The sequence below is a fragment of the Hordeum vulgare genome, chromosome 6H, assembly GCF_904849725.1.
Source record: "Hordeum vulgare subsp. vulgare chromosome 6H, MorexV3_pseudomolecules_assembly, whole genome shotgun sequence".
Classification (NCBI taxonomy): Eukaryota; Viridiplantae; Streptophyta; class Magnoliopsida; order Poales; family Poaceae; genus Hordeum; species Hordeum vulgare.
Genome location: NC_058523.1, coordinates 384,371,789 through 384,395,815, shown reverse-complemented (window position 1 = coordinate 384,395,815; position 24,027 = coordinate 384,371,789). Strand labels below are relative to the sequence as shown.

Here is a 24,027-nt window from a genome sequence, read left to right as displayed (position 1 = left end):
GGCGACGTGCGCCTGCCGATCCAATGGGCCGCGCGCCGCGGAGACCAAGGTGTCGTACCGGAGAAGCCCCCTTCCCTTCCCTTCCCACAAAACAAAAGGACCGCCCCTCCCCCCTTCTCCCGCCCTCGCCCCTCCCCACCTCCCCTCCCCTCCTTCCGCGGCAAGGCTAGGGTTTTCATCCACAGGGCCTCACCATGTACAACGGAGGCGACCACTACGACGGAAACGGCGGCGGCGCCGCCAACGCCAACACCCTCTTCAGCGGCGGCGGCTTCATGCCCTCCCAGACCACCAACACCCCGGACGGTAGCGGCGGCATCAGCAAGGTACGTCTTCCTAGGAATCCCGCCCAGTCTCCCCATGTTTTCTTTTCGGCCCCCAAATCTGATTTCCCTTTCCCTCCTTGGGCTCGCCGTGCGCTCAGAGTCGCGGCGCGCAGACGCTGCTCCCGCTCACCGTCAAGCAGATTATGGACGCCACCCAGACCAACGACGACAAGTCCAGTTTCGCTGTCAATGGAACCGAGGTGTCCACGGTACGGACCCTGCCTCTTCGCCCGGTGCTTTTTCTTTTTCTCTGAACACCTGTTCACCAGGTGCTTAATGACATTGTAAAGAATCGTTTCTCCTTTTGGGAAAAAAACCGTTTCTTTCGAGCATTGGTTCGAGTTGTTTTGTATGCTTGCTGTGAAAGGTTTCACATCACATCGTAGTTGGTAGAGCGGATTTTAGTCCGGCTGACACCTTCCTTGGAAAAAAAGAAGAACCTTCCTCCGGACTGAAGCATGTCCGTTCTGAAATTATTATTACCAAGGCAATTGGATTTAAAATTTGAACATATAACACTGGCCAGGTGTATTGGTTCAGCTATGCAGTAGGGAAAGAAACAATGCCTTGGTTAGCGACCATATTGCATTTGCTCAAGTTATGTAATTTCTGTTGCTCTCCTGTCCACACCCACAATCTATACTGGGGCATAAATGGCCTACACAGATCCACGCCGTCCGGTGCTTGGGAGCACTGCCGTGCCGCCCCAAGACGCCCCGCAGACGAAGCCTCGGCCACCACCTCTGCATTGATGGGCCAGCCACCACCACCTCTGCGCAGACGGACCAGCCACCACCCCTCCATCGCCGACGGGCCAGCCGCCGCCGCCTGACCCCGAGCACGGCCTCTAGATCCAGCACGGCGCGTCGCCCCTCCTCGGGCGAAGGAAAGGACGCGAGGAGAAAGCGTCCGGCCGCCACCTTCACTTGGAGCGTGCGCGGCCTTCGCCGCCGGCGTCCTCGGGCGGTGGCTAGGCTGGCGGAAGGGAGGGCCTGAACCCGGCGGCGCGCTGGGGGGTTCCCCTGAGCCCCTAGAGGAGGGGCGACGCGGGGGGGGGGGGGTGGGGGTGGGGGGAGGATAAGGTTGGACTCCTGCGTGGCCATGGTGGCTATCTTAGCGGGCAGGCGGCGCAGGTCATGATGGCGGCTCCTGCGTGGCCATGATGTGATGGCTTGGTGGGAGGCGTGCGTGCTAGCGGAGGTGCCGTGCGTGGGGTTGTGGTGTTGGGAGGTGCTCCGGGTGAAAGCTTGCCGGGCAAGAGTTTGCCGGCCGACGGTGTCGGCGTCTGTGGATGTCGTCTCACCTTCTTGGAGGCACCGTTGAGGAGTTCTCTTCCTACACACCCTCGGATCCAGTTCTTTGGGTGAAAACCTTAGCCCTGGTTGGGTCGGACGACGGCGTCGGCATCGTCGCTTCCTCCTTGGGGGCGTCGTCTTGAAGAGCTTTGGATCTCGTTTGCACTCTCCAGGGGCTAGACGCTCGCGACATTGCGGTCGGATGGGGCTTGTCTGGCAATGTGGTTGATCTGCGCGGCTTCTTGTGTGGCAACGATGGCCCCTTCAAGCGGAGTAGGATTTGCTGTTGGGCTCTGGTAGTCGGTCTCATCCGGCGTGTTTGAGGGGTCGCCGTGCCTCTCTTGTCTTCTGAAGTCGGAGCTGTTTGAGGAGGAACCTTGCGGCGACGATGACGTGAAGACGGGTGGTCAGTTCTGGCGCTGGTTCGGCGCAGGCCCAATGCTTTTTATCCTACAATGCTCGTCGGCTGAGTCGAAGCTGCCTGGTCGCTGGCGCGTGTGGTGGACTGTTTGGCGTTGTCCGACGCAGGCCTCTACGCTCGTCTGCGGTGGAGGCTACATCGGTGGTCGTCGATGGTGAAGTCGGAGTTGCCCTCGCGGAGGCGTGATGACGATGACACCGGAGTACAACCTCGACGGAGCTCTTCCCCTTGGCGGCGTGTGTGTGTTCTTGTGTAGGTTGCCAGATCGCCTTGTGTGCCTTGTTGTGGCGGGCGCATTGTGACGGTTTTAGCCCGATTTTTCGATTATTAACCGGGCAACTCTCTTCGACCTTTTTTAATGAGGTCGGTACCTAAGGGACCGCGTTTCAAAAAAATAAATGGCCTAAACCAATGGGACTCCTTTGCATGCCATGATTCTGCAGCGCTAGCGTTAGCACAGTCACGGGTTGATGTCCGTTTGATGGAAGGGATGCCAGTTACTCATGCAGCCTTACCTCCCCCTTGTCACATGCTCCCTCTGCTCACTGTTATAAGATGTTTCGGATATTTCAGTATGGACTACATACGGACTGAAATGAGTAAACAGACACACTAAAACGTATCTACATACATCTGATCTAGAAAAGAATGAGCCGGCGACTCATAGTCATAGGCAGTGGCTTGGTTAAGGGAATGGAACCCACCTGAGCCATAGCAAAAGCGAGTCTTAATAGGGTGATTGAAGTTAGAACATCGTATAATAGTAAACGGAGGGAGTACTTTCTAACCATTCACATGGCTGGCTAGTCCACATGGCTAGTGAGCCACTGGGCATCCCGGTTAACCATACACATTGGCCCAAGCTAGTAAAACACTCCCGATTCAGCCATTTAATCCAGTTGGGCTGGCTGCAGTACAAGTGCAAGGGTTGTGGTTTTGTGAAATGGACGCAGTTTAGAGTTTAGAGGGCCCAATGGCAACTAGCCTTTGGCTGTTTGTGTAGTATGGTTTGAAATTATTTTTCTTTCAACACTTTGCTTCCTATCGAGATCAACAGAGTTCAGCGCGTTGTTTATCTAATAGTTTTTATTGCCCTGGATTGCAGGTTAGGCTTGTAGGACGCATGATGAATAAGATAGAGCGGGTCACAGATGTACAATTCGTTCTTGATGATGGTACAGGCAGGATAGAAGTGAACCGCTGGTGAGATGTTATGTTGCTTTGGTTTGTCTACAGTCAACCAAATTTTGGAGGTTCACTCATATATGCTGTCCTTTATTTTATTTTTCCAGGGCAAATGAGACATCAGACACTACAGAAATGGGTTTAGTCAAGTAAGGATTAAAACTAGTTGTCATATGATGGGAAATTGGTTTCCTGTGCAATAAACTTTACATCTTTGTCTTTTTTTTGTTTACAAGGGATGGTGACTATGTTATTGTCAATGGTGGTCTGAAAAGCTTCCAAGGGAAGCGTCACATTGTTGCTTATTCCGTGCGGTGAGCACTTTTATCCTCCTTGTATGATATTAGGATGTGAGCTTTCAATAGTTTATTTTGCTAGTCAGGCTGTGGTTGGCATTGTGATGAATTGTAAAAATGTTGTTTGTCCAACAGTTTTTACCTCTTTTATTGTTAGGTAACCACCCTTTCCTGCCTTTATGGATATTAAATAGTGAATGCTTCTTTCTAAGTTGACTGAGAAACTCATATTTCTAAGTTGGAATGAGAAATTCATATTTCTAAGTCGACAACCACAACCATTGCTCCTTTGTCCAATGGAAATTAGATAGTTGCATGTTTTAGAAGTCATATGCAATGCCAGTTGCACATTTCTACACATGAAGTTTCACAAGAACTTCTGTGCAACCCTAGATCTCACGATGTGCAATTTGATCAGCTTATAAATAATATTTTGTGGGTCACCTTACTATTAGCAAAACTGTATGAAGTTCAGTGTTGCAGTTCAGCTGCCGCAAACTGAGCCTTAGTATTTTAATGAATTTTGCTGTATAAATATTTGCTCTCTCTATTGTATCATGTCACTATAAAGGTGTTTTGTATTTCTGCAGCTCTTCCATGTGCAGAATAGTAGAACAAGTTAAATGGCTTGTGTTAGGGACACTCCCTCTGTTAAGAATCATAAATGACTAAATATTGTACTCCCTCCGTTCCTAAATATAAGTCTTTTAAGAGATTTCACTAGAGGTCTACATACGGAGCAAAATAAGTGAATCTATAGTCTAAAGTATGTCTATATACATCCGTATGTAGTTTACTAGTGAAATCTCTATAAAGACTTATATTTAGGAACGGAGGGAGTAGTACACATGCACATGTATGTGATTACTGAACTTTTGACCAACATATTGATATATGGTGCTGTTAATATTATTGTAGTGTCGATTGTTTCTCATCCAAAGCCTTGATATATAAGGCTGAAAGTGTTTTGCTGTATGATGCGTGTAAAAGCAGTATTTAAAATTTTCTCTGGTGGAATGGTGTCTAACCTATGACAATATTTTCTATACCCATTTGACATTGGTCAGCTACATTTTAATCTTACTTTATATGAATTCTTCTCAGGCTTGTAACCAACTACAATGATATAACACATCACTTTCTGTACTGCATTTATGTGCATTTGGATCTCGCCAAGGCTAAGGTATTGATTCAAGCCTTTCTTTCTAGGATTTTATTTTGTACAAACTGAACAATATCTATGATTTCTGAAGATGCTCTCATTTCTTTGGATCTTTTATTGTTGGTAGAAATCTGCGACGCAGACCCAAGTAACTGCCAGTGCATCAACATGGAACCAAGGTCCACCCCTTAATAATCAGGTAGTTTGAGGAAGTATATCATCATTTTACCAGAATACACCGAATTTCTGTCGAACGTTTTTGCTCCTCCTTATCAGGCCCCAACACTATCTGCATCTGGGAATGCTGGTGGGAACGAGTTATCTGATATGGTCATGAATGTTTTTCATGACCCAATGCTTGTGTAAGTTACTATGCTGCAGTGCCATGTTATGCTTAGCGCTTGTGTGTTCTTTTTCATATAATTGGTACCGCCGGTGCCCCCCCTCCCCCTCCCCCTCCAGGCCTCCATAGTCTTGCTAATGGGAAATATAAGCTTTTCTACTGTATATTATGCCTTAACATTGTTAGATATTCTCTCATTTATAGAATGGAGAATGATGGCTGCATTGTGTTCCTGCAGAAACCTGGAGCATGGAGTTAGTATCCAACAGGTTGCAAGTCGTCTTAAAATATCAGATGCACTTGCCAGGTATCACCCTTTACCTCACCCGGTTCCCCTCTGAAATATATTTTGTTGAGTAAATAGGCAATTTTCCGAGTAGATTAATCTACAAAATAATAACTAGCATGGCATTGACTAGACTAATGACATACTGATCTTGAGCTAACCTAGCACATACTACGCATATAGTGGATACATCTATGCAAACAAGTAGTACTGCTAGAATAAATACGAACAAGAGGATAAACGAGTCATACCCTCCAATCGGCCAGTTGGCCGTAGCAGCAGCGGCGGCGGAGGCAGTATCCTCTGCCGTCTTCTTCTCGGCTTTCTCGCGGAGACGATCAGCTTCGCTTGGTGAAGACATGGCGATGACGAGGGCGACGCGGACGTAGACGAAGCAGACGGACGGAGGCGAGCAGTCGCGTGATCGCTCCCCAAAAACCTAATCGCCCCTCTCCCGTACAGGAACCGGAGAGGCGAGGTTTCGGAGGCCTGCTCTCCCGTCGACCGTGTACGCGGTAAACGGGACGGAGTCGCCGGCGGCAGCAGCAGTTCAAGGAACGAACGCGTGAGGCAGATGTGATCTGATTTCGTGACGGCTAGGGTAGGCGATCGCGTGCTTATAAAGGCGGCTGGGTGGAGAGTCCGAGTTGGTAACGATCACGATCCGACGTCTCGGATCGTTTCCTTGTCCGTTACGTATTCTCCGTTCCTAACCGGCAAAAATAAGCGCGTAGATATGAGCTCGGCTCGGCTCATTCCCGCAACCCGCGACGCGTCGTGACGAGGCGTGGCGTGGCGAGGCGGGCGGCGGAGGAGGAGTGCGCGAGGGCACCTTCTCTTCTCACTCTCCAATAGCATGTGGAAGAGAGACCCTTATAAAGGGGTCCAAACTCTCCTCCACTAGCGGGGTGGGACTAAACTCCCACCACCTTGCCATGCCACCACCTACATGGGCCCTTGTAGATTTTCTGAAATTCTCTAGTGGGCCTAAGGCCCACCTCCAAATTTCAACAATCCCCCACCAGATCTCAAGGGCACATCGTGTTCCCTCGTTCCAATCACTGTTTTAATATACCAGCATTTCAGTGAAGACCTGTTAAGGTTGAGCTTCACCTAGAACAAGTAGCTACACCCCTTCACAACTGAACAATGGACTATGCCTTGAATTGTCAGTTTGGCGTAAAGGAGTTTCACCACAAGTCTTACTAGTACTAGGCTGCCGAAGGTGACCCCTCGGGTGGAGCATATTAGTCACACTCCTGGCCTATTCATGAGTTTACTAGAGATCACCCAAATCTCATAGACTGTGACCAGCAGTCAAGCTCATATAGGTGTGTTCCTCCAAAGATCGCTCTGTAGGACAACATCTTGCTTACATATAAGCTTTAGAACACATTAAGACAGTAGTCATCCTACCATACAGTATCCGAGAGTATTGCATCTCCAACGGAGTGGGTTAGTAAAGTTACTCTTCTCAGTTCACCACTGGCTTGTTTTCCCAGGTCCTACTTCACGGGATCTCCGATCATATAGGTTAGGTTACTACCATGGCAACTCATGTGGGTCTCATACCCATCTCCCTCGATGCACTATCTATCACAACACGTGATAGCCCTTTAGTAAAGGGATCTGCCAGATTCTTAGCTGTTTGGATATAATCCAACGCTATCACTCCGGAGTTTCTCAAACGTCTGACAGACTTCAATCTCATTCTTATATGTTTGTTGGACTTCATATTGTCCTTTGAACTCTTCACTTTAACAATAACCGTCTGATTATCGCAGTTCATAAGGATAGCCGGAACCGGCTTCTCAACCACAGGTAAGTCCATCAAAAGATCTCGAAGAAATTCTGCTTCGACACCAGATGTGTCTAATGCTGTTAATTCTGCTTCCATTGTCGATCTTGTTAAGATCGTTTGCTTGCAAGACTTCCAGGAAACAGCACCACCCCCAAGAGTAAACATATACCCAGTAGTGGCCTTCATCTCATCAGCATCAGAGATCCAATTCGCATCACTATACCCTTCAAGTACTGATGGGAATCCCGTATAGTGAAGCCCGTGGTTGACAGTACCTTTCAAGTAGCGCATAATTCTTTCAACAGCACGCCAATGAACATCGCCCGGGTTTGCAACAAACCGGCTAAGTTTGCTCACAGCAAACGCGATGTCAGGCCTCGTTGCGCTAGCTAGGTACATAAGTGAACCGATAATTTGAGAGAATCTCAATTGATCTATAGCTGTGCCTTTAAACTTTCGAATAAGCACACTAGGATCATATGGTGTTTGACAAATCTTGCAGTCTGAATATCCAAAGCGACTCAAAATCTTGTCAACATAGTGGGATTGCAGAAGTGTAATCCCACCCTCATCATCTCTCAACAGCTTGATGTTCAAGATAACATCAGCCACCCCAAGGTCCTTCATCTCAAAGTTTTGAGACAGAAAAGACTTAACCTCCTCAATTACTTTGAGGTTGGTTCCAAATATCAGTATGTCATCAACATACAAGCACAATATAACTCCTTCGCCCCCACCATGGCGATAGTATACACATTTGTCAGCTTCATTAACAACGAAGCCAACAGATGTCAGAGTTGTATTAAACTTCTCATGCCATTGCTTAGGTGCTTGTCTCAGACCATATAAAGATTTCAGCAACTTACACACCTTTCCTTCCTGACCTTCTATCACAAAGCCATCTGGCTGTTGCATATAGATTTCCTCATTTAGCTCTCCATTCAGGAAAGCCGTCCTAACGTCCATTTGATGAACGAGAAGACCATGAGAGGCCGCCAATGAGAGTAGTACTCTAATGATGGTCAGTCTAGCCACAGGTGAATAAGTATCGAAGAAATCTTCCTCTTCTTTTTGGGCATAGCCCTTGGCCACAAGCCTAGCCTTGTACTTTTCAATTGTACCGTCGGGCCTAAGCTTCTTTTTGAACACCCACTTGCATCCCAATGGTTTGCAACCATAGGGACGATCAGTGATTTCCCATGTCCCGTTAGCCATGATGGAGTCCATCTCGCTACGGACAGCAGCTTTCCAGTAATCAGTATCTGGAGAAGCATACGCTTCTGAAATAGAAGTGGGATTATCATCCACGAGGTATACGAAGAAATCATCACCAAAGGTCTTTGCAGTCCTTTGTCTCTTGCCCCTACCACGGGCTTCCTCGTCATCCTCCTCAGGATTTTCATCATGTGTTTGTTCATAATATTCCATAGGAATGGCAGGCTCAGGAGTTATCTCAGATTCCTGTCTAGAAGTGCTTTGCATATCTCTCATGGGAAATATATCCTCAAAGAATGTAGCATCCCTCGACTCCATTATTGTACCGACCTTCACGTCAGGTACCTCAGATTTCACTAGTAGAAATCTATAGCCTACGCTATTCTTAGCGTATCCCAAATTAACGCAATCCACAGTCTTTGGTCCAAGCTTGCGCTTCTTGGGGATCGGTACATTGACTTTCGCCAAGCAGCCCCAAGTACGTAAGTACGAGAGTGTCGTCCTTCTCTTCGACCACTCCTCGTAGGGAGTGACCTCATTATCTTTTGTAGGAACTTTATTCAGGACATGACACGCGGTCAATATAGCCTCCCCCCACCATGCCTTGGATAAACCCGATGTATCTAACATGGCGTTAACCAAATCAGTCAGAGTACGGTTTTTCCGCTCGGCAACCCCGTTTGACTGGGGTGAATAGGGAGGCGTCCTCTCATGAATAATGCCGTGTTCCGCACAAAATGAATCAAATTCGTTTGAGAAGTACTCTCCACCACGATCAGACCAGACTCGTTTAATTTTCTTTTCAAGTTGATTCTCAGCTTCTGCCTTATAGATTTTAAAGTAGTGTAGAGCCTCATCTTTAGTACTTAACAGATACACATAGCAAAATCTAGTGGAATCATCTATCAATGTCATGAAGTATTTCTTTCCACCTTTAGTCAACACACCATTCATCTCACAAAGATCAGAATGTATGAGTTCTAATGGTGCCAAGTGTCTCTCCTCTGCAGCCTTGTGAGGCTTGCGAGGTTGCTTTGCTTGCACACACGAGTGGCACTTAGAACCTTTGGCTAAAGTGAAAGTTGGGATTAAATTCAGTTTTGCTAGCCGCGACATAACACCGAAACTTATGTGACAAAGACGTGAATGCCAAACTTCAGATTCATTAACACTCGAATGAATATTGTTCACGACTTTCTTACAAAAATCTGCTAGAGAAAGGCGGAACAGACCTCCGCATTCATAACCTTTTCCAACGAAAGGTCCATATTTCGTAACTACTACTTTATTAGACTCGAACACCAACTTAAACCCTTCTCTACACAGAAGGGAGCCACTAACGAGATTCTTCTTGATGGCGGGGACATGCTGCACGTTCTTCAGCTGCACGATCCTTCTCGAAGTAAACTTCAGATCAACCGTGCCAACACCAAGAACAAAAGCACTCGCGCCATTCCCCATCAATACGGACCCGCGACCGGTGGCCTGATAAGAAGAGAACAATGACAAGTCAGCACACACATGAATATTTGCACCCGTGTCCACCCACCAATCGGTGGACTGACAAACTGTAAATACAGTAAGTAAATTACCGTACCCAGATGCACCACTTTCATTGTTGCCCATAATCATGTTTGCAGACTTGGAGTCCTGCGCCGGCTTCTTGTACTTGTTTGGGCATTTGTTCGCCCAATGTTCCTCTGAACCACAAGTATAGCAGCCATCTCCCTTCTTATTCTTCTTGAAGGGCTTCTTCCCCTTCTTCTTGAAGTCGGTATTCTGTTGGACAGAGTTCTTTCCCTTGGGCTTGTGAGAATTGAAGTTCCTCTGATGTACCATATTGGCAGCAGAAGAGCTTTCCACCGCTTTTCCATTGGAGTCCTTTGCTCTCGAGTTCTGCTCAACACTCAGATGGCCGATGATGTCCTCTACTGAGAACTCACGCCTCTGATGTTTCAGAGTAGTAGCAAAGTTTCTCCAGGAATTAGGGAGCTTAGCAATTATACAGCCCGCGACAAACTTGCCCGGCAAATTGCACTTAAGAACCTCAAGTTCCTTAGCTATGCATATTATCTCATGAGCTTGTTCCAATACAGAACGGTTGTCAACCATCTTGTAATCGTGGAACTGCTCCATAACATACATCTCACTCCCAGCATCGGTGGCCCCGAATTTAGATTCGAGCGCCTCCCACAAGTCCTTGGCAACATGCATATGTAAATATGCATCAACCAGCTTATCTCCGATCACGCTAATGACTGCTCCAAGGAATAGGACGGTGGCCTCCTTAAACATCTTCTCCTGTTCAGGAGTGATAGTTTCCGTAGGAGTGACACCGGCTACCCAGAACACGTTCATAGCCGTGAGCCATAAGGTGGTTCTCGTTTGCCAACGCTTGAAAAAAGTACCGGTAAACTTATCCGGTTTCAGTGCAGCAGCAAAACCATTACTCGAAAAATTCCTACAGACATTAGGTTTTTGGATTGTTGAGTAAATAGGCAATTTTCCGAGTAGATTAATCCACAAAATAATAACTAGCATGGCATTGACTAGACTAATGACATACTGATCTTGAGCTAACCTAGCACATACTACGCATATAGTGGATACATCTATGCAAACAAGTAGTACTGCTAGAATAAATACGAACAAGAGGATAAACGAGTCATACCCTCCAATCGGCCAGTTGGCCGTAGCAGCAGCAGCGGCGGCGGAGGCAGTATCCTCTGCCGTCTTCTTCTCGGCTTTCTCGCGGAGACGATCAGCTTCGCTTGGTGAAGACATGGCGATGACGAGGGCGATGCGGACGTAGACGAAGCAGACGGACGGAGGCGAGCAGTCGCGTGATCGCTTCCCAAAAACCTAATCGCCCCTCTCCCGTACAGGAACCGGAGAGGCGAGGTTTCGGAGGCCTGCTCTCCCGTCGACCGTGTACGCGGTAAACGGGACGGAGTCGCCGGCGGCGGCAGCAGTTCAAGGAACGAACCCGTGAGGCAGATGTGATCTGATTTCGTGACGGCTAGGGTAGGCGATCGCGTGCTTATAAAGGCGGCTGGGTGGAGAGTCCGAGTTGGTAACGATCACGATCCGACGTCTCGGATCGTTTCCTTGTCCGTTACGTATTCTCCGTCCCTGACCGGCAAAAATAAGCGCGTAGGTATGAGCTCGGCTCGGCTCATTCCCGCAACCCGCAACCCGCGACGCGGCGGGCGGCGGAGGAGGAGTGCGCGAGGGCACCTTCTCTTCTCACTCTCCAATAGCATGTGGAAGAGAGACCCTTATAAAGGGGTCCAAACTCTCCTCCACTAGCGGGGTGGGACTAAACTCCCACCACCTTGCCATGCCACCACCTACATGGGACCTTGTAGATTTTCTGAAATTCTCTAGTGGGCCTAAGGCCCACCTCCAAATTTCAACATATTTTACTTTCTCATAATCCTATTTCTTTTCACAGGTCAACCGTTACCCATCTTCTTGATGTCGGGAACCTCTATCCAACTATCGATGACAACCATTACAAGTCTACTCTGAATGGTTGATATGGCTGTGTCCATGCGTGCAAGCGTTATGCAAATAATACAAGCACTCTTGCAAGATTTGTTTTTGCAGAGTGGCTTTGCTGGTCCTCTAGACAGTCGCAATGAGAGCAACTTAACAGCTAGGTTAAGTTGCATATCTAAGTACTTGCGCCTTATGTGTAATGGACATGAGTAGGTTAGATCTCTAGGTGCTTTGTTTGTGTTTGCCCGTCAATTAGTAAGCCTGCGTGACCGTCCATGCCTGTGTGACCATCAATTAGTAAGTGACTTGTTTATGGTTATATGCTATGCACTCTGCCCTACGTATTGTTTCTTGATTCAGTCGATGTTTGCGCTAAAAAAAAACGTATATCATGCATCTGATTGCAAACGCTCTGTGCACATCAAAAGGACGCAATGTCAAGGAGAGAAGGTTTTTGGCACCAGAAAATTTTATGCCGTAACAGATGATGTAAAATTGCTGCCAAAAATACGATTAGGGGAGGCAGGGAAGCGGATCCAACGGCAGGAGGAGCTTGGTCGGGATGGGGCATCCTGCGTTGACGGGATATGGTACGGCACCTTTTCTTATCTGTTGGAGATGCTTTTACGATCAGATCGAACAGTGTCATGATCCGATCTAGAAGGAGGGGAGTAGAGATGAGAGATGAACAAGGGAGAGGATGAGAGGAGCAGAGCAGGTGAGAAGATAGGCTTGCGAGAGGGGAAAGGAGTTCACACTTTTCTCATTTGTTGCGTTCATCAGCCACACACGTACAAGTAAGCCCCGGTTGGCGGGTTACTCACGCACTCTCTGGACGGTGGGCCATGCCCAACACACGGGACACACACACCTCTCCTGACTGATGGGCCATGCCCAACACACGGGACACACACACCTCTCCTGACTGGTGTGCCATGCCCAACACACGGGACAACACATGGGACTTGGTCGTTGCAAGTTCAGGGTTCTGAATCTGAACCTAAACTTGCATTTCTTCAGTCTGTTGTAGCTGGGTCTATAAGCGTGACATTTGCCCCCTCTTGGGCAGCTTCGTCTTTGTCTTCCCAAAGGCACGGATCGGGGTAGCGCTGCTTGAGGACGTAGTAGTCTTTCCAGGTGGCAGCCTGCGGCCGCATGGAGTCCCATTGCACTTGTATTTGTACGACAGGGGCGACGCCTTTCTTCATCATGCGGCGATCCAGAATGGCCACCGGGACCCGCTCGGCGGCGGTGAGGTCCGGAATCTGGGGCAGCTCGGAGAAGACAGACGTGTAATCTGGCACGAATGGCTTGAGTTTGGAGACGTGGAATACCGGGTGGATGCGGCCGTCCCACGATAGCTGAAGACGGTACGCCTAGGAGGGGTTTTGACCCGAACCCGTGATTTTTACCCTCGTCGGAGTTGGATCCATGTGTAGCTTACATGCGTATTCGGTTAAACCCGATCGGGATTACATTCCATCCAAATCCATCCCAAATCGCAGGGATTTTGCCGGGTTTTGGCCCATGCCTTCCCACACGTGAAAGAAAACCTCTCGTCTCGTCTTCTCGCTGAGAAGAAAAAAGAAAGGAGGGCGAAAGCTGCGGGGGCGGCACCGGCGCGGAAGAACTAGGCGACTGAAGACCGGCTGACGCACCATCCATCTACCTTCCCCTCCCCCAACCTCTCCCTAAATCAGTAGGCGATCTACGACCCTGTTCTTCCATCCTGGCGTGAGCTCGACAGCCACGGTGGCCTACTCCGGATCATCCCCCGGTATGGTTGATTTGGTGCTGCAGTGTAAGGCCATCAATGGAAGGTTTCCCGGGACTAACCAAACAGACTATGATGTACAGGGATTAGCAGGGTTTGTTGGTTAGGGGATTGGGTGACGAGGTGGGGAACACCAAATCCCTGGGTGGGTCTAATCCTCTAGAGGTTTGGTTCCACTCAAATCGAACAAAACCTAATGGGAAAAGGTCCAAAGAACTTGTACGCCAATTTACGGCACGGGTGGTTGGCGACGAAGGATTGCGCGTATGGATGTATCTTGAGGAGGACTTGTTCGCTGACCTCGAAGGCATGCTATGCTCGGTGGCGATCTACTTGTTTCTTGTATCGCGCCTCCGCGCGTGCCAGTTAAGTGCATAACAACTCGGTGTGCGCCGCCCAGTCTAAATTACCCGCGGGCGCATCTGCGGGCAGGGCGTCGCTGAAGGCAGGAAGACCCCTAAGATTGGGCTCACGACCGTACATCGCCATGAACGGAGAGCAATTGAGTGACACATGGTGGGTGGAGTTGTACGAGAACTCCGCCGCGGAAAGCGATTGGTGCCATTGCTTGGGAGTATCATGCACGACGCACCGGATATACATCTCTAAGCATTTGTTGATGCACTCCATTTGACCGTCGGTCTTGGGGTGATACATCGTGGAGTAGAGCAGCTTGTTGCCAGCGGCGGTGAGAATTTCCCGCCACATGGCAATGGTGAAGACCTTGTCGTGATCGGGGACGATGGAGTGTGGCACGCCGTGGAGCTTGATGGTGTTCTCCCGGAAGGTGTGTGCGACCTCAACCGCGTTGAAGGGGTGTCGCATAGAGTTATTTATCCCAAACTACCACACTTGGGGCTAGGGTAACAGGTTAGTATCAGATTTGAGCCAGGTCACAAAAGACCACCAAAAATGAGCCTAATGCGTAACACAAAGCACTGATTGTCAGATAACCTCGTTAAAACAGTCAAACTGACTGGTTGGGCCCACCTGTAAGGCTGACGTGGCGACGACTAAACACTTTGACCAACTGCTATGGGAAATAATGTGCAGGCCCCACCTGTCAATGACTAGACAATCATCTTCTTCCCATGTCTCTTTCAGCCAGCTGCAACCTGCGATGGTGACGCTTCTCAGTTTGCGCCCCGTCGTCGGCGTCAATATCGCTGGAATCCAACGGCATCGCTACCCCAAAGAGGCCGCAGCTGCCGGCAGAAGATCCATCCATCCATTTCGGTGCGGCGGCGGCAGCTGACCGCATATTGGCGCTACCGGAGGCGCTGCAACTGCACATCCTTGCTCCCGTTGCCGTCGGCAGTCCGCACGGGGGCGCTCTCCCGCGCGTGGCGCGACCTTTGGAAGCGCCGCTGGCAGGACAACGGGAACTCCGCCCCTTCCTTCATCACCACCTCCGCCCCTGCTCCTCTCCGTCGTCCAAGAAACTGCTCGATTGCCTCGAGCAACGCCAATCCCAGGAGCGGTGCGGGCGGTTCGACTGCTACTCGCTCCTCGCCGACAACCCCGCCATGGCCGCTATCTCGATGCCGCCGCGTGATGCGACGTCGAGGACCTCTTCGTCGAGCTATCGGAGAATCCGCCCTCGCCTGATACCGCCCCGAAGGCCACCACCCTCCGCTTCCCCTTCCCGACGGTGGCCGGCTCCTGCCTCGCACGCCTCTCGCTCCGCGGCATTGGGGTCTCCGGCTTCCACAGGAAGGCCGCACGGCCGTGCTCCGCCCTCGAGGTTGTCTGCCTCCACTCTGTCCCCATCGACGACACGGGCTTGGCTTGGATGTTGGCCCCGTGCCCTCGTCTTCGTGCCATATTTTTAAATATTGCATTTTTTTATTCTTTTCGAAAAATATTGCACAAAATTCATAATTTTCAAAAATAATACGGCCTCGCCTTAGGCGTGGTCGATTGGAACCTATCGGCCTAGCCAAGACCAATAAGTCCCAATCGGCCTTGGTTAGGCCGATAGGCCTCTCAGCCTGGCTTTCGAGAGCTTATCGGCCTTGGCGAAGCCAATAAGCTCCTGTCGGCCTTGGGTAGGCCAATAAGTCCCTATCAGCCTTGGCTTAGGCCAATAAGGACTAATTGGTGTTGGCTAGGCCAATAGGTGCATGGGATTTTTTATGCATGTTAGCTATTTTCGAGGCTCCATTTCCCCGCCCCGTTTTCCGCCAATTTACCCCCCATACTTTCCCGCCAATTTATCCCTCCATACTTTCCCGCCAAAATTGGCGGGAAATGCTGACGGAAAAAGAAGAAGATTCGAAGCAATCCGACGAATCGGCTATGGCGACGACGTTTCACCTTGTTTCTGACGACGGCGACGGGGGGCGAACAGGCTCGACGTCGGGCAGAAGGGCGGCGATGACCAAGGAAGGCAATGAGGTAGCGGCGATGCCGGCGGGCGGTACGGTCACCAGGAGGTGCGTTGGCGGAGAGGCAGTCAGAGTGTAGTTATGTTGAATCTGTGTGTCTTGTTTAGGTAGCAAAAGTAGTTAGACGTGCATGATCATGATCGTGGCAGCGTCGCACTATCAGACGAAACTTGCTCTTGCCATGCCTTCTCTTTCCCTTTCTTCATTTGGTTGGTGCCACGAGCCAAGGCACCAATACAAGTCTATGGTTGATAAACTTGGCCAATTTGAAAAAAACGAAGAATAGATCGCTACCCCTCTACTACGACAACTTTCTCTAGTCCCCTCTCTCTCTATCTTCTCTCTTGTCTCTCTCCCTCTCTCTCTCTCTCTCTTCTTGCAATTTCCATGCTTTATCTACTCTAGCTCTCTAGCTACCTTACAAAATCAGTGATGTGTGCGTACAATATAACGTGTCTTGTTGTGTTTGTGGTTTTCGTTAAAGAAGACAATGTCGTCTTGCTGAGCTCTAGCCCCCTAGGCAGGTCCGTGGATCGGAAGTAGAGAAAAGACTCGGGTCAGGTGGCACCAGCCCACGAGTATGTATCACCAAGCAACTGCTAGCCCGAGCTCCATGTTTGTGGTAGCCATCAAAGGAGGTTGACGCGCATGCATGCAGCCTGCTGCATCTTGTCGTTTGTCTCTCATGTTTCCAGCGTTTGATTTATAGTTTCCATGCAGTTGGCCTGTAGTCTGCAGCAGCTGTCCATGCAGCCTTGTTGCAACATCTCGAGAGGCCAACGCCGATTAGGACTTATTGGTCTTGGCTAGGCCGATAGGTTCCAATCGGCCACGCCGAAGCCGAGGCCATATTATTTTTGAAAATTCTGAATTTTGTGCAATATTTTTCAAAAAGAATAAATAAAATGCAATATTAAAAAAAAATAGCCGTCTTCGCATCCTCGGCTTGCACTCCTGCTCGGCCCTCTGTCGAATCGCCATGATGAAGGCGACGGGGCGCAAACTGAGGAGCGTCACCATCATAGGGTGCAGCTGGCTAAAAGAGATATGGGAAGATGATGACTGTCTAGTCATTGATAGGTGAGGCCCGCACCTTATTTGCCACATCGGTTGGTCATAGCGTTTAGTCATCGCCATGTAAGCCTTACAGGTGGGCCCAACCGGTGAGTTTGACAGTTTTCGTGAGGTTATCTGACAATCAGTGCTCCGCGTTGTGTATTAGATTCATTTTTTATGGTTTTTTATGACCCGACTCAAATCTGTTACTAGCCTGTTAGCCTAACCCCAAGTGTGGTGGTTTTGGGTAAATAAATCTGTTGCGGAGGAAATAAATGGGCGTACTTGGTGAGCCAGTCGACGATGACCATGATCGCGTCATAGCCGTCGGACTTGGGAAGCCCTTCGACGAAATCCATGGTGAGGTCATGCCACGGCTCCTGCGGAATTGGCAGCGGTTGCGGCTTGCTCGCAGGATGCGTCTGTTAATGCTTCGCGTGCTGACAGATTGGACACTATCTGACGAAGTCCTCGACGGCACGCTTGAGGCCTGGATAGGCGAAGATCTTGCGCATCCGGTGATAGGTTGCGGTGGCGCCGGAGGGGCCCTGAAGGCGCTGTGTTGCAGCGCGGCGATGAGCTCCGTTTCGAGGGTGGTATTCGTGCCGATCCGGAGCCGGCCTCGCTGCCGGATGACCCCTTGTTGCAGAGTGCGGCCTCGTTCATCAGTGTCGCACATGGCCAACTTGGCGAGGAGTTCATGTGCGTCCACATCCGTTTCGTACGAATTCACGACCTCTTGAAGCCACTGCTTCTGGCAGGCAGATAGGGCATCTAGAAAGAGAAGGTGCCACACCTTGGAGAGCACGTCGTCGGCGCCGTTGTTGGCTCCCTTCTTGTAGAGGAACGTGAACTGTAACCCCACCATCTTGGACACAGCCTTGCACTGGATGTCCATGGCGAGTTGCTGTGTCCAAGGGAGCACATGCTTTTGTGGCGAGTGACGATTTCAAATGATGTGTTCTCAAGGTATGGGTGCCACATGTCGATCGCCATCATCACGACGAGGAACTCCTTCTTGTAGGCCTAGAGCTTCTGGTTTCGCACACTGAGCGCCTTGCTCAGGTAGGCGACGGGGTGGCTGTCCTAGACCAGCATGACTCCCATGCCAGTGCCGCACGCGTCCGTCTTGATGGCAAACGGGCATTCGAAGTCTGGGAGCACGAGCACGGGCGTGCTCACCATGGCATGCTTGAGCATCTCGAATGCCGCATGCGCCTCGCCGTCCCAATGGAAGCCTTTCTTCGTGAGCAGACATGTCAGGGGCTTCGCAATGATGCCATAGTGTGGCACAAATTTGTGGTAGTGGCCCACGAGGCCAAGGAAACCATAGAGCTCCATGGCGCTGGTCTTGCTCGCATCCATGGCCACACCCTCCTTGAAGATGACGTGTCCCATGTACTCAATTTGCGTCTACGCGAACGAGCACTTGGAGGCCTTGGCGAAGAGTTGTTGTTCCCGGAGGAGGTGGAGGACGTCGCACAAGTGTTCTTCATGTTCCTGTAAGTCCACATTTAATACCAAGATATCATTGTTGAAATTAGTAGTGGGCCTTAGGCCCATATTTCATAAATCTCCAAGGGTCCATGTAGGTGGTGGAATTACAAGGTGGTGGTGGAAAGTTTAGTCCCACCTCGCTAGTGGAGAAGAAGTTGGACCCCTTTATAATGGTCTCTCTTCTACATGCTATTGAAGAGTGAGAAGAGAAGATGCCCATGCGCACTCCTCCTCCGCTGCCCGCCGCGGGTCGCGGGAATGAGAGCTGAGCTCATACCTACGCGCTTATTTTGGCCGGTCAGAAACAGAGAATACGTAGCGTATGCGGCATGATCTGAGACGTCGGATCAGATCACATCTGCCTCACGTGCTCGTTCTTTTGCTGCTGTCGCCGGCGACTCCGTCCTGTTCACCGCGTACACGATCGCCAGGAAAGCAGGCCTCCGAAACCCCGCCTCTCCGGTTCTTGTACGGGAGAGGGGCGATTAGGTTTTTGGGGAACGATCACACGACTGCTCGCCTCCGCCCGTCTGCTTCGTCTTCGTCATCGTCATGGCTGAACCATCCAAGGCCGATCGTCTCGCCGTTGAAGCTGAGAAGAAGAGGGCAGAGGATGCTACCGCTGCGTCCGCTGCCAACGCCGCTACTACGGTCAACTGGCCTACTGGAGGGTATAGCTCGTTTATCACACTCCTGTTCGTTTCAATCCTAGCAAAACTACTGGCATGCATAGATGTATCAATTATATGCGTAGTATGTGCTAGATTAGTTCATGATGAGTATGCCATTAGTCTAGTCAATGTCATGCTAGTTATTATCTCGTGGATTAATCTACTCGGAAAATTGCCTATTTACTCAACAATCCAAAAACCTAATTTGTGTAGGAATTTTCCGAGTAATGGTTTTGCTGCTGCACTGAAACCGGATAAGTTTACCGGTAGTTATTTCAAGCGTTGGCAAACGAAAACCGCCTTATGGCTCACGACTATGAACGTGTTCTGGATAGCCGGTGTCATTCCCACGGGAACGATCTCTGCTGAACAGTAGAAGATGTTCGCGGAGGCCACCGTCCTATTCCTTGGTGCAGTTATAAGCGTGATCGAAGATAAGCTGGTTGATGCATATTTACATATGCATGCCGCCAAAGAGCTGCGGGAGGCGCTCAAATCTAAATTCGGGCCACTGATGCTGGGAGTGAGATGTATGTTATGGAGCAGTTCCACGATTACAAAATGGTGGACAACCGTTCTGTATTGGAACAGGCTCATGAGATAATATGCATAGCTAAAGAACTTGAGGTTCTTAAGTGCAATTTGCCGGGCAAGTTTGTCGCGGGCTGTATAATTGCTAAGCTTCCTAATTCCTGGAGGAATTTTGCCACTACTCTGAAACATCAGAGGCGTGAGTTCTCAGTAGAGGACATCATCGGCCATCTGAGTGTTGAGCAGAATTCGAGAGCAAAGGAGTCCAATAGAAAAGCGGCCGAAAGCTCTTTTGTTGCCAATATGGTACATCAGAGGAACTTCAATTCCCACAAGCCCAAGGAAAAGAATTCTATCACAGAATACCGACTTCAAGAAGAAGGGAAAGAAGACCTTCAAGAAGAATAAGAAGGGAGAGGGCTGCTTTATTTGTGGTTCAGATGAACATTGGGCGAACAAGTGCCCAAACAAGTACAAGAAGCCAACGCGGGACTCTAAGTCTGCCAATATGATTGTGGGCCACAATGAAAGTGGTGCATCTGGGTACGGTAATTTACTTACTGTATTTTCAGTTTTTCAGTCCACCGATTGGTGGGTGGACACGGGTGAAAATATTCATGTGTGTGCTGACATCTCATTGTTCTCTTCTTATCAGGCCACATGCCGCGGGTCCGTATTGATGGGGAATGACACGAGTGCTTCTGTTCTTGGTGTTGGCACGGTAGATCTGAAGTTTACTTCGGGAAGGATCGTGCAGCTGAAGAACGTGTAGCATGTTCCCGCCATCAAGAAGAACCTCGTTAGTGGCTCCCTTCTATGTAGAGAAGGGTTTAAGTTGGTATTCGAGTCTAATAAAGTAGTTCTTACGAAATATGGACTTTTTGTTGGTAAAGGTTATGAATGTGGAGGTCTGTTCCGCCTTTCTCTTGCAGATTTTTGTAATAAAGTCATGAACAATATTCATTCGAGTGTTAATGAATCTGAAGTTTGGCATTCACGTCTTTGTCACATAAGTTTCGGTGTTATGTCGCGGCTAGCAAAACTGAATTTAATCCCGACTTTCACTTTAGCCAAAGGTTCTAAGTGCCATTCGTGTGTGCAAGCAAAGAAACCTCGCAAGCCTCACAAGGCTGCACAGGAGATACACTTGGCACGATTAGAACTCATACATTCCGATCTTTGTGAGATGAATGGTATGTTGACTAAAGGTGGAAAGAAATATTTCATGACATTGATAGATGATTCTACTAGATATTGCTATGTGTATACGTTAAATACTAAAGATGAGGCTCTACACTACTTTAAAATCTATAAGGCAGAAGTTGAGAATCAACTTGAGAAGAAAATTAAATGAGTCCGGTCTGATCGTGGTGGAGAGTACTTCTCAAACGAATTTGATTCTTTTTGTGAGGAACACGACATTATTCATGAGAGGACGCCTCCCTATTCACCCCAGTCAAATGGGGTTGCCGAGCGGAAAACCGTACTCTAACTGATTTGGTTAACGCCATGTTAGATACATCAGGTTTATCCAAGGCATGGTGGGGCGAGGCTATATTGATCGCGTGTCATGTCCTGAATAAGGTTCCTACAAAAGATAATGAGGTCACTCCCTATGAGGAGTGGTCGAAGAGAAGGTTGCTTGGCAAAAGTCAATGTGCGCATCCCCAAGAAGCGTAAGCTTGGACCAAAGACTGTGGACTGTGTTAATTTGGGGTACGCTAAGAATAGCATAGGCTATAGATTTCTAGTAGTGAAATCTGAGGTACCTGATGTGAAGGTCGGTACAATTATGGAGTCGAGGGATGCTACATTCTTTGAGGATATTTTTCCCATGAGAGATATGCAAAGCACTTTTAGACAGGAATATGAGGAAACTCCTGAGCCTGCCATTTGTCACATCCCTAAATCCCTAATAGACTATAGCAAGTTTGTGCTCATGTCTTCTTCTTTGCATCCAATTAAATAAAATGAAATCAAAGCAAAGAAAACAAAAGCAACCCTAGCAACTCTATATTCAAAAGCAATTCAAATTTGGTGGCAAATTAAAGATTCCAAAATGGCTATTAGAAAAGTTCATCATTTCTGATATATGTTGAAAACAAAATATCAGGGGTGAAATATATTTTCAAAATTCTTTTGGCATTTTATTTTAAATTTAAAAGTCACTGAAATCAACTATATAATTGATTTCAAATATTCCAAAGTTTCCAAAAATCCTGAAACTTTTATATATGTTTGCAAATATTCCAAATAACACTTCAGCATGTTTCAAACTATTTTAGGAAAAGTTTGTAGCCAAAAAAAACATATCAGAAATGTTTTAACGGAAACAGAAATGAGAAAAAAATGGAAAAGGAGTTATCAAACGCTTACCTGGCCCAAGCCCAGCTTCTCCCCTGTCGTCTACCTTCTGCCAGTCGGCAGCAGGAGGTGGCCACCGCTCCCTCCGGCGCGGCCACGCACCTGCGTGCCTGCCTGGCCGCTGCTTCGCGCTGGCGAGGAAGGGATAACCCTCCCCGAGCTCATTCCCATCCTCTCCCCCTCCTCACTCGCCCCCTGTGTCTCTTCCCCTCTCGGCCGCCAATGTTGCGAGCTCGAGCTCGAGCTAGCCATCGCTCCGGTCGTCCTCCCTCGCCTCTGAGTGTGCCGTTCGCTCCGCCTCGACGAGCTGGTCGTCCCTGCCAAAGGAGAAGAGCCCCCAAGCCCTGCATCGCCCTCGTCATCGTCGTCTTCAACCTTCGGCCGCCGGCAAGCCATCGTCGATTCATCGGATCCAATGCCTCCCCGAGCAGCCTCAACATCCCTTCGTCACCGCAGTGAGCTCCGGAGTGTTTCCCCCCATTTTCCCCTCTCTTTCCTGAGCTCTAGGCCCAGTTTCACCGAAGCCCGACGAGGACCGCCGCTGTAGCTCGTCACGGGTGACCCTACGGTGACCGGTTGGTCCATCCGAGGCCTGCAAAAGCTTCAACTTGTCGCATAGGTGCTTTAGGAGCCCAACCCCATGTGTTTTGCCCCCGTTTTCGATGACCTCGATGATGGCCGAGCCTCGGCTGCCGCCAAGCTCGTCGCCGGCATCGATTCCGGCCACCCCAGCCTCCGGGGTTTGCTCCATCGTGCGCGCCATCGAGTGGCCGTTCTCCCACTGCCTTCTGTCGCTCGAATGGACATCGGAGACGCGTTTCCGACGCCCTCCGCCGTCTCTGGTGTTGCCGGAGGCTCACCGCCGACGAGATCGACCTCGTCGCCTGTGGGTTCAACCCCCTCAGCCTATGACAGGTGGGGTCAGCCCCTGAGTAGTTAAGTTTAAGTTAATGAAAATAAATAATTAATTAAATCCCTAAGGAGCCACCGACATGTGGGTCCAGTTCTGTTAATAGCTATGTAAGTTTAATCTTAATCTAAAAACTGGCCAGAGTCACCGACGAGTGGGTCCGAGTGGTCAGGTTTGACTTTCAACGGCGAGCTGACCTGCTAATGTCATGCTGATGCAATAAATCTAATTCTGGTTTTAATATAATTCCAGAATATTTGCAAGACTTTGGAAATTCATAGAAAGTTGAATATAACTCCAAATCAGACAAATAATATATGCAAATTGATCAGAAAAATTTAATGAACACAATGGTGCTACTTTCATGCATGAAAAAAAAGTTATGAAACAACATCAGGTCAAATCAATTAAATGATTAAGATGAATAGGCCATTTCAAATAATAATTGAATTTGGATTTCAAACCGGATGCAAACTAAGGTTTCACCAACCACACTGAAACATATCACCCTTCATTTCATGTCATGTTCATGCATCATGATTGTTGCATATGATTGTTATTAATTGTATGTTGTTATTCAGTAGGCCCCGCCCCTCCGGATACGACTCATTATCCGAGTGACGGATGTCACCCCTCTGCTGAGCAACAAGGCAAGCAACCATTTTGATCATCCCGATAAATCCCATCTTCTCGCTCCCGCTCTTACTTATTGCATTAGGTAAAAATGTTTTCAATGCTTTTACCATGTTAGTTGAACCCATTCCTTTGCATGACCTCTCTTTGTCACAATAATTAGCTAAACATTGCAACCTAGCATACCTGGTAGATGCTTGAGGCATGATGTGTCTTATCCTGCTATGCATGCTATGCTTAGAGTTATGTATGGTCTATCATCTGGGCGATGAACAGGATCGTGAGAAAGTGTTCTGTTAATAAAGGTTGTGTCTTGAACCTGTTTTGGTAAAGGTACCAATGAAAGGCTATGTAGGAGTACATGGCGGGTTAT

The 24,027-nt window shown here is 48.9% G+C and overlaps 1 protein-coding gene across 3 annotated transcripts; it reads left to right on the top strand.

Moving 5' to 3' along the window:
- Window positions 1-114: 114 nt before the first annotated feature.
- LOC123402933 (replication protein A 32 kDa subunit B-like) lies at window positions 115-23,671 on the top strand. 3 transcript variants are annotated; one of them, XM_045096902.1, is made up of 10 exons: window positions 115-326; window positions 425-535; window positions 3,148-3,245; window positions 3,335-3,376; window positions 3,464-3,541; window positions 4,628-4,706; window positions 4,813-4,884; window positions 4,962-5,047; window positions 5,267-5,335; window positions 23,603-23,671. In XM_045096902.1, the coding sequence occupies exons 1-10, from the start codon at window positions 195-197 to the stop codon at window positions 23,640-23,642; spliced, it is 807 nt and encodes a 268-aa protein (XP_044952837.1). In that variant the 5' UTR covers window positions 115-194; the 3' UTR covers window positions 23,643-23,671. The 3 variants fall into 3 exon arrangements, with proteins under 3 accessions (XP_044952837.1, XP_044952838.1, XP_044952836.1); XM_045096903.1 differs by lacking the exon at window positions 23,603-23,671 and adding an exon at window positions 20,403-20,443; XM_045096901.1 differs by lacking the exon at window positions 23,603-23,671 and adding an exon at window positions 11,785-12,171 and having other exon boundaries at window positions 119-326.
- Window positions 23,672-24,027: the final 356 nt, after the last annotated feature.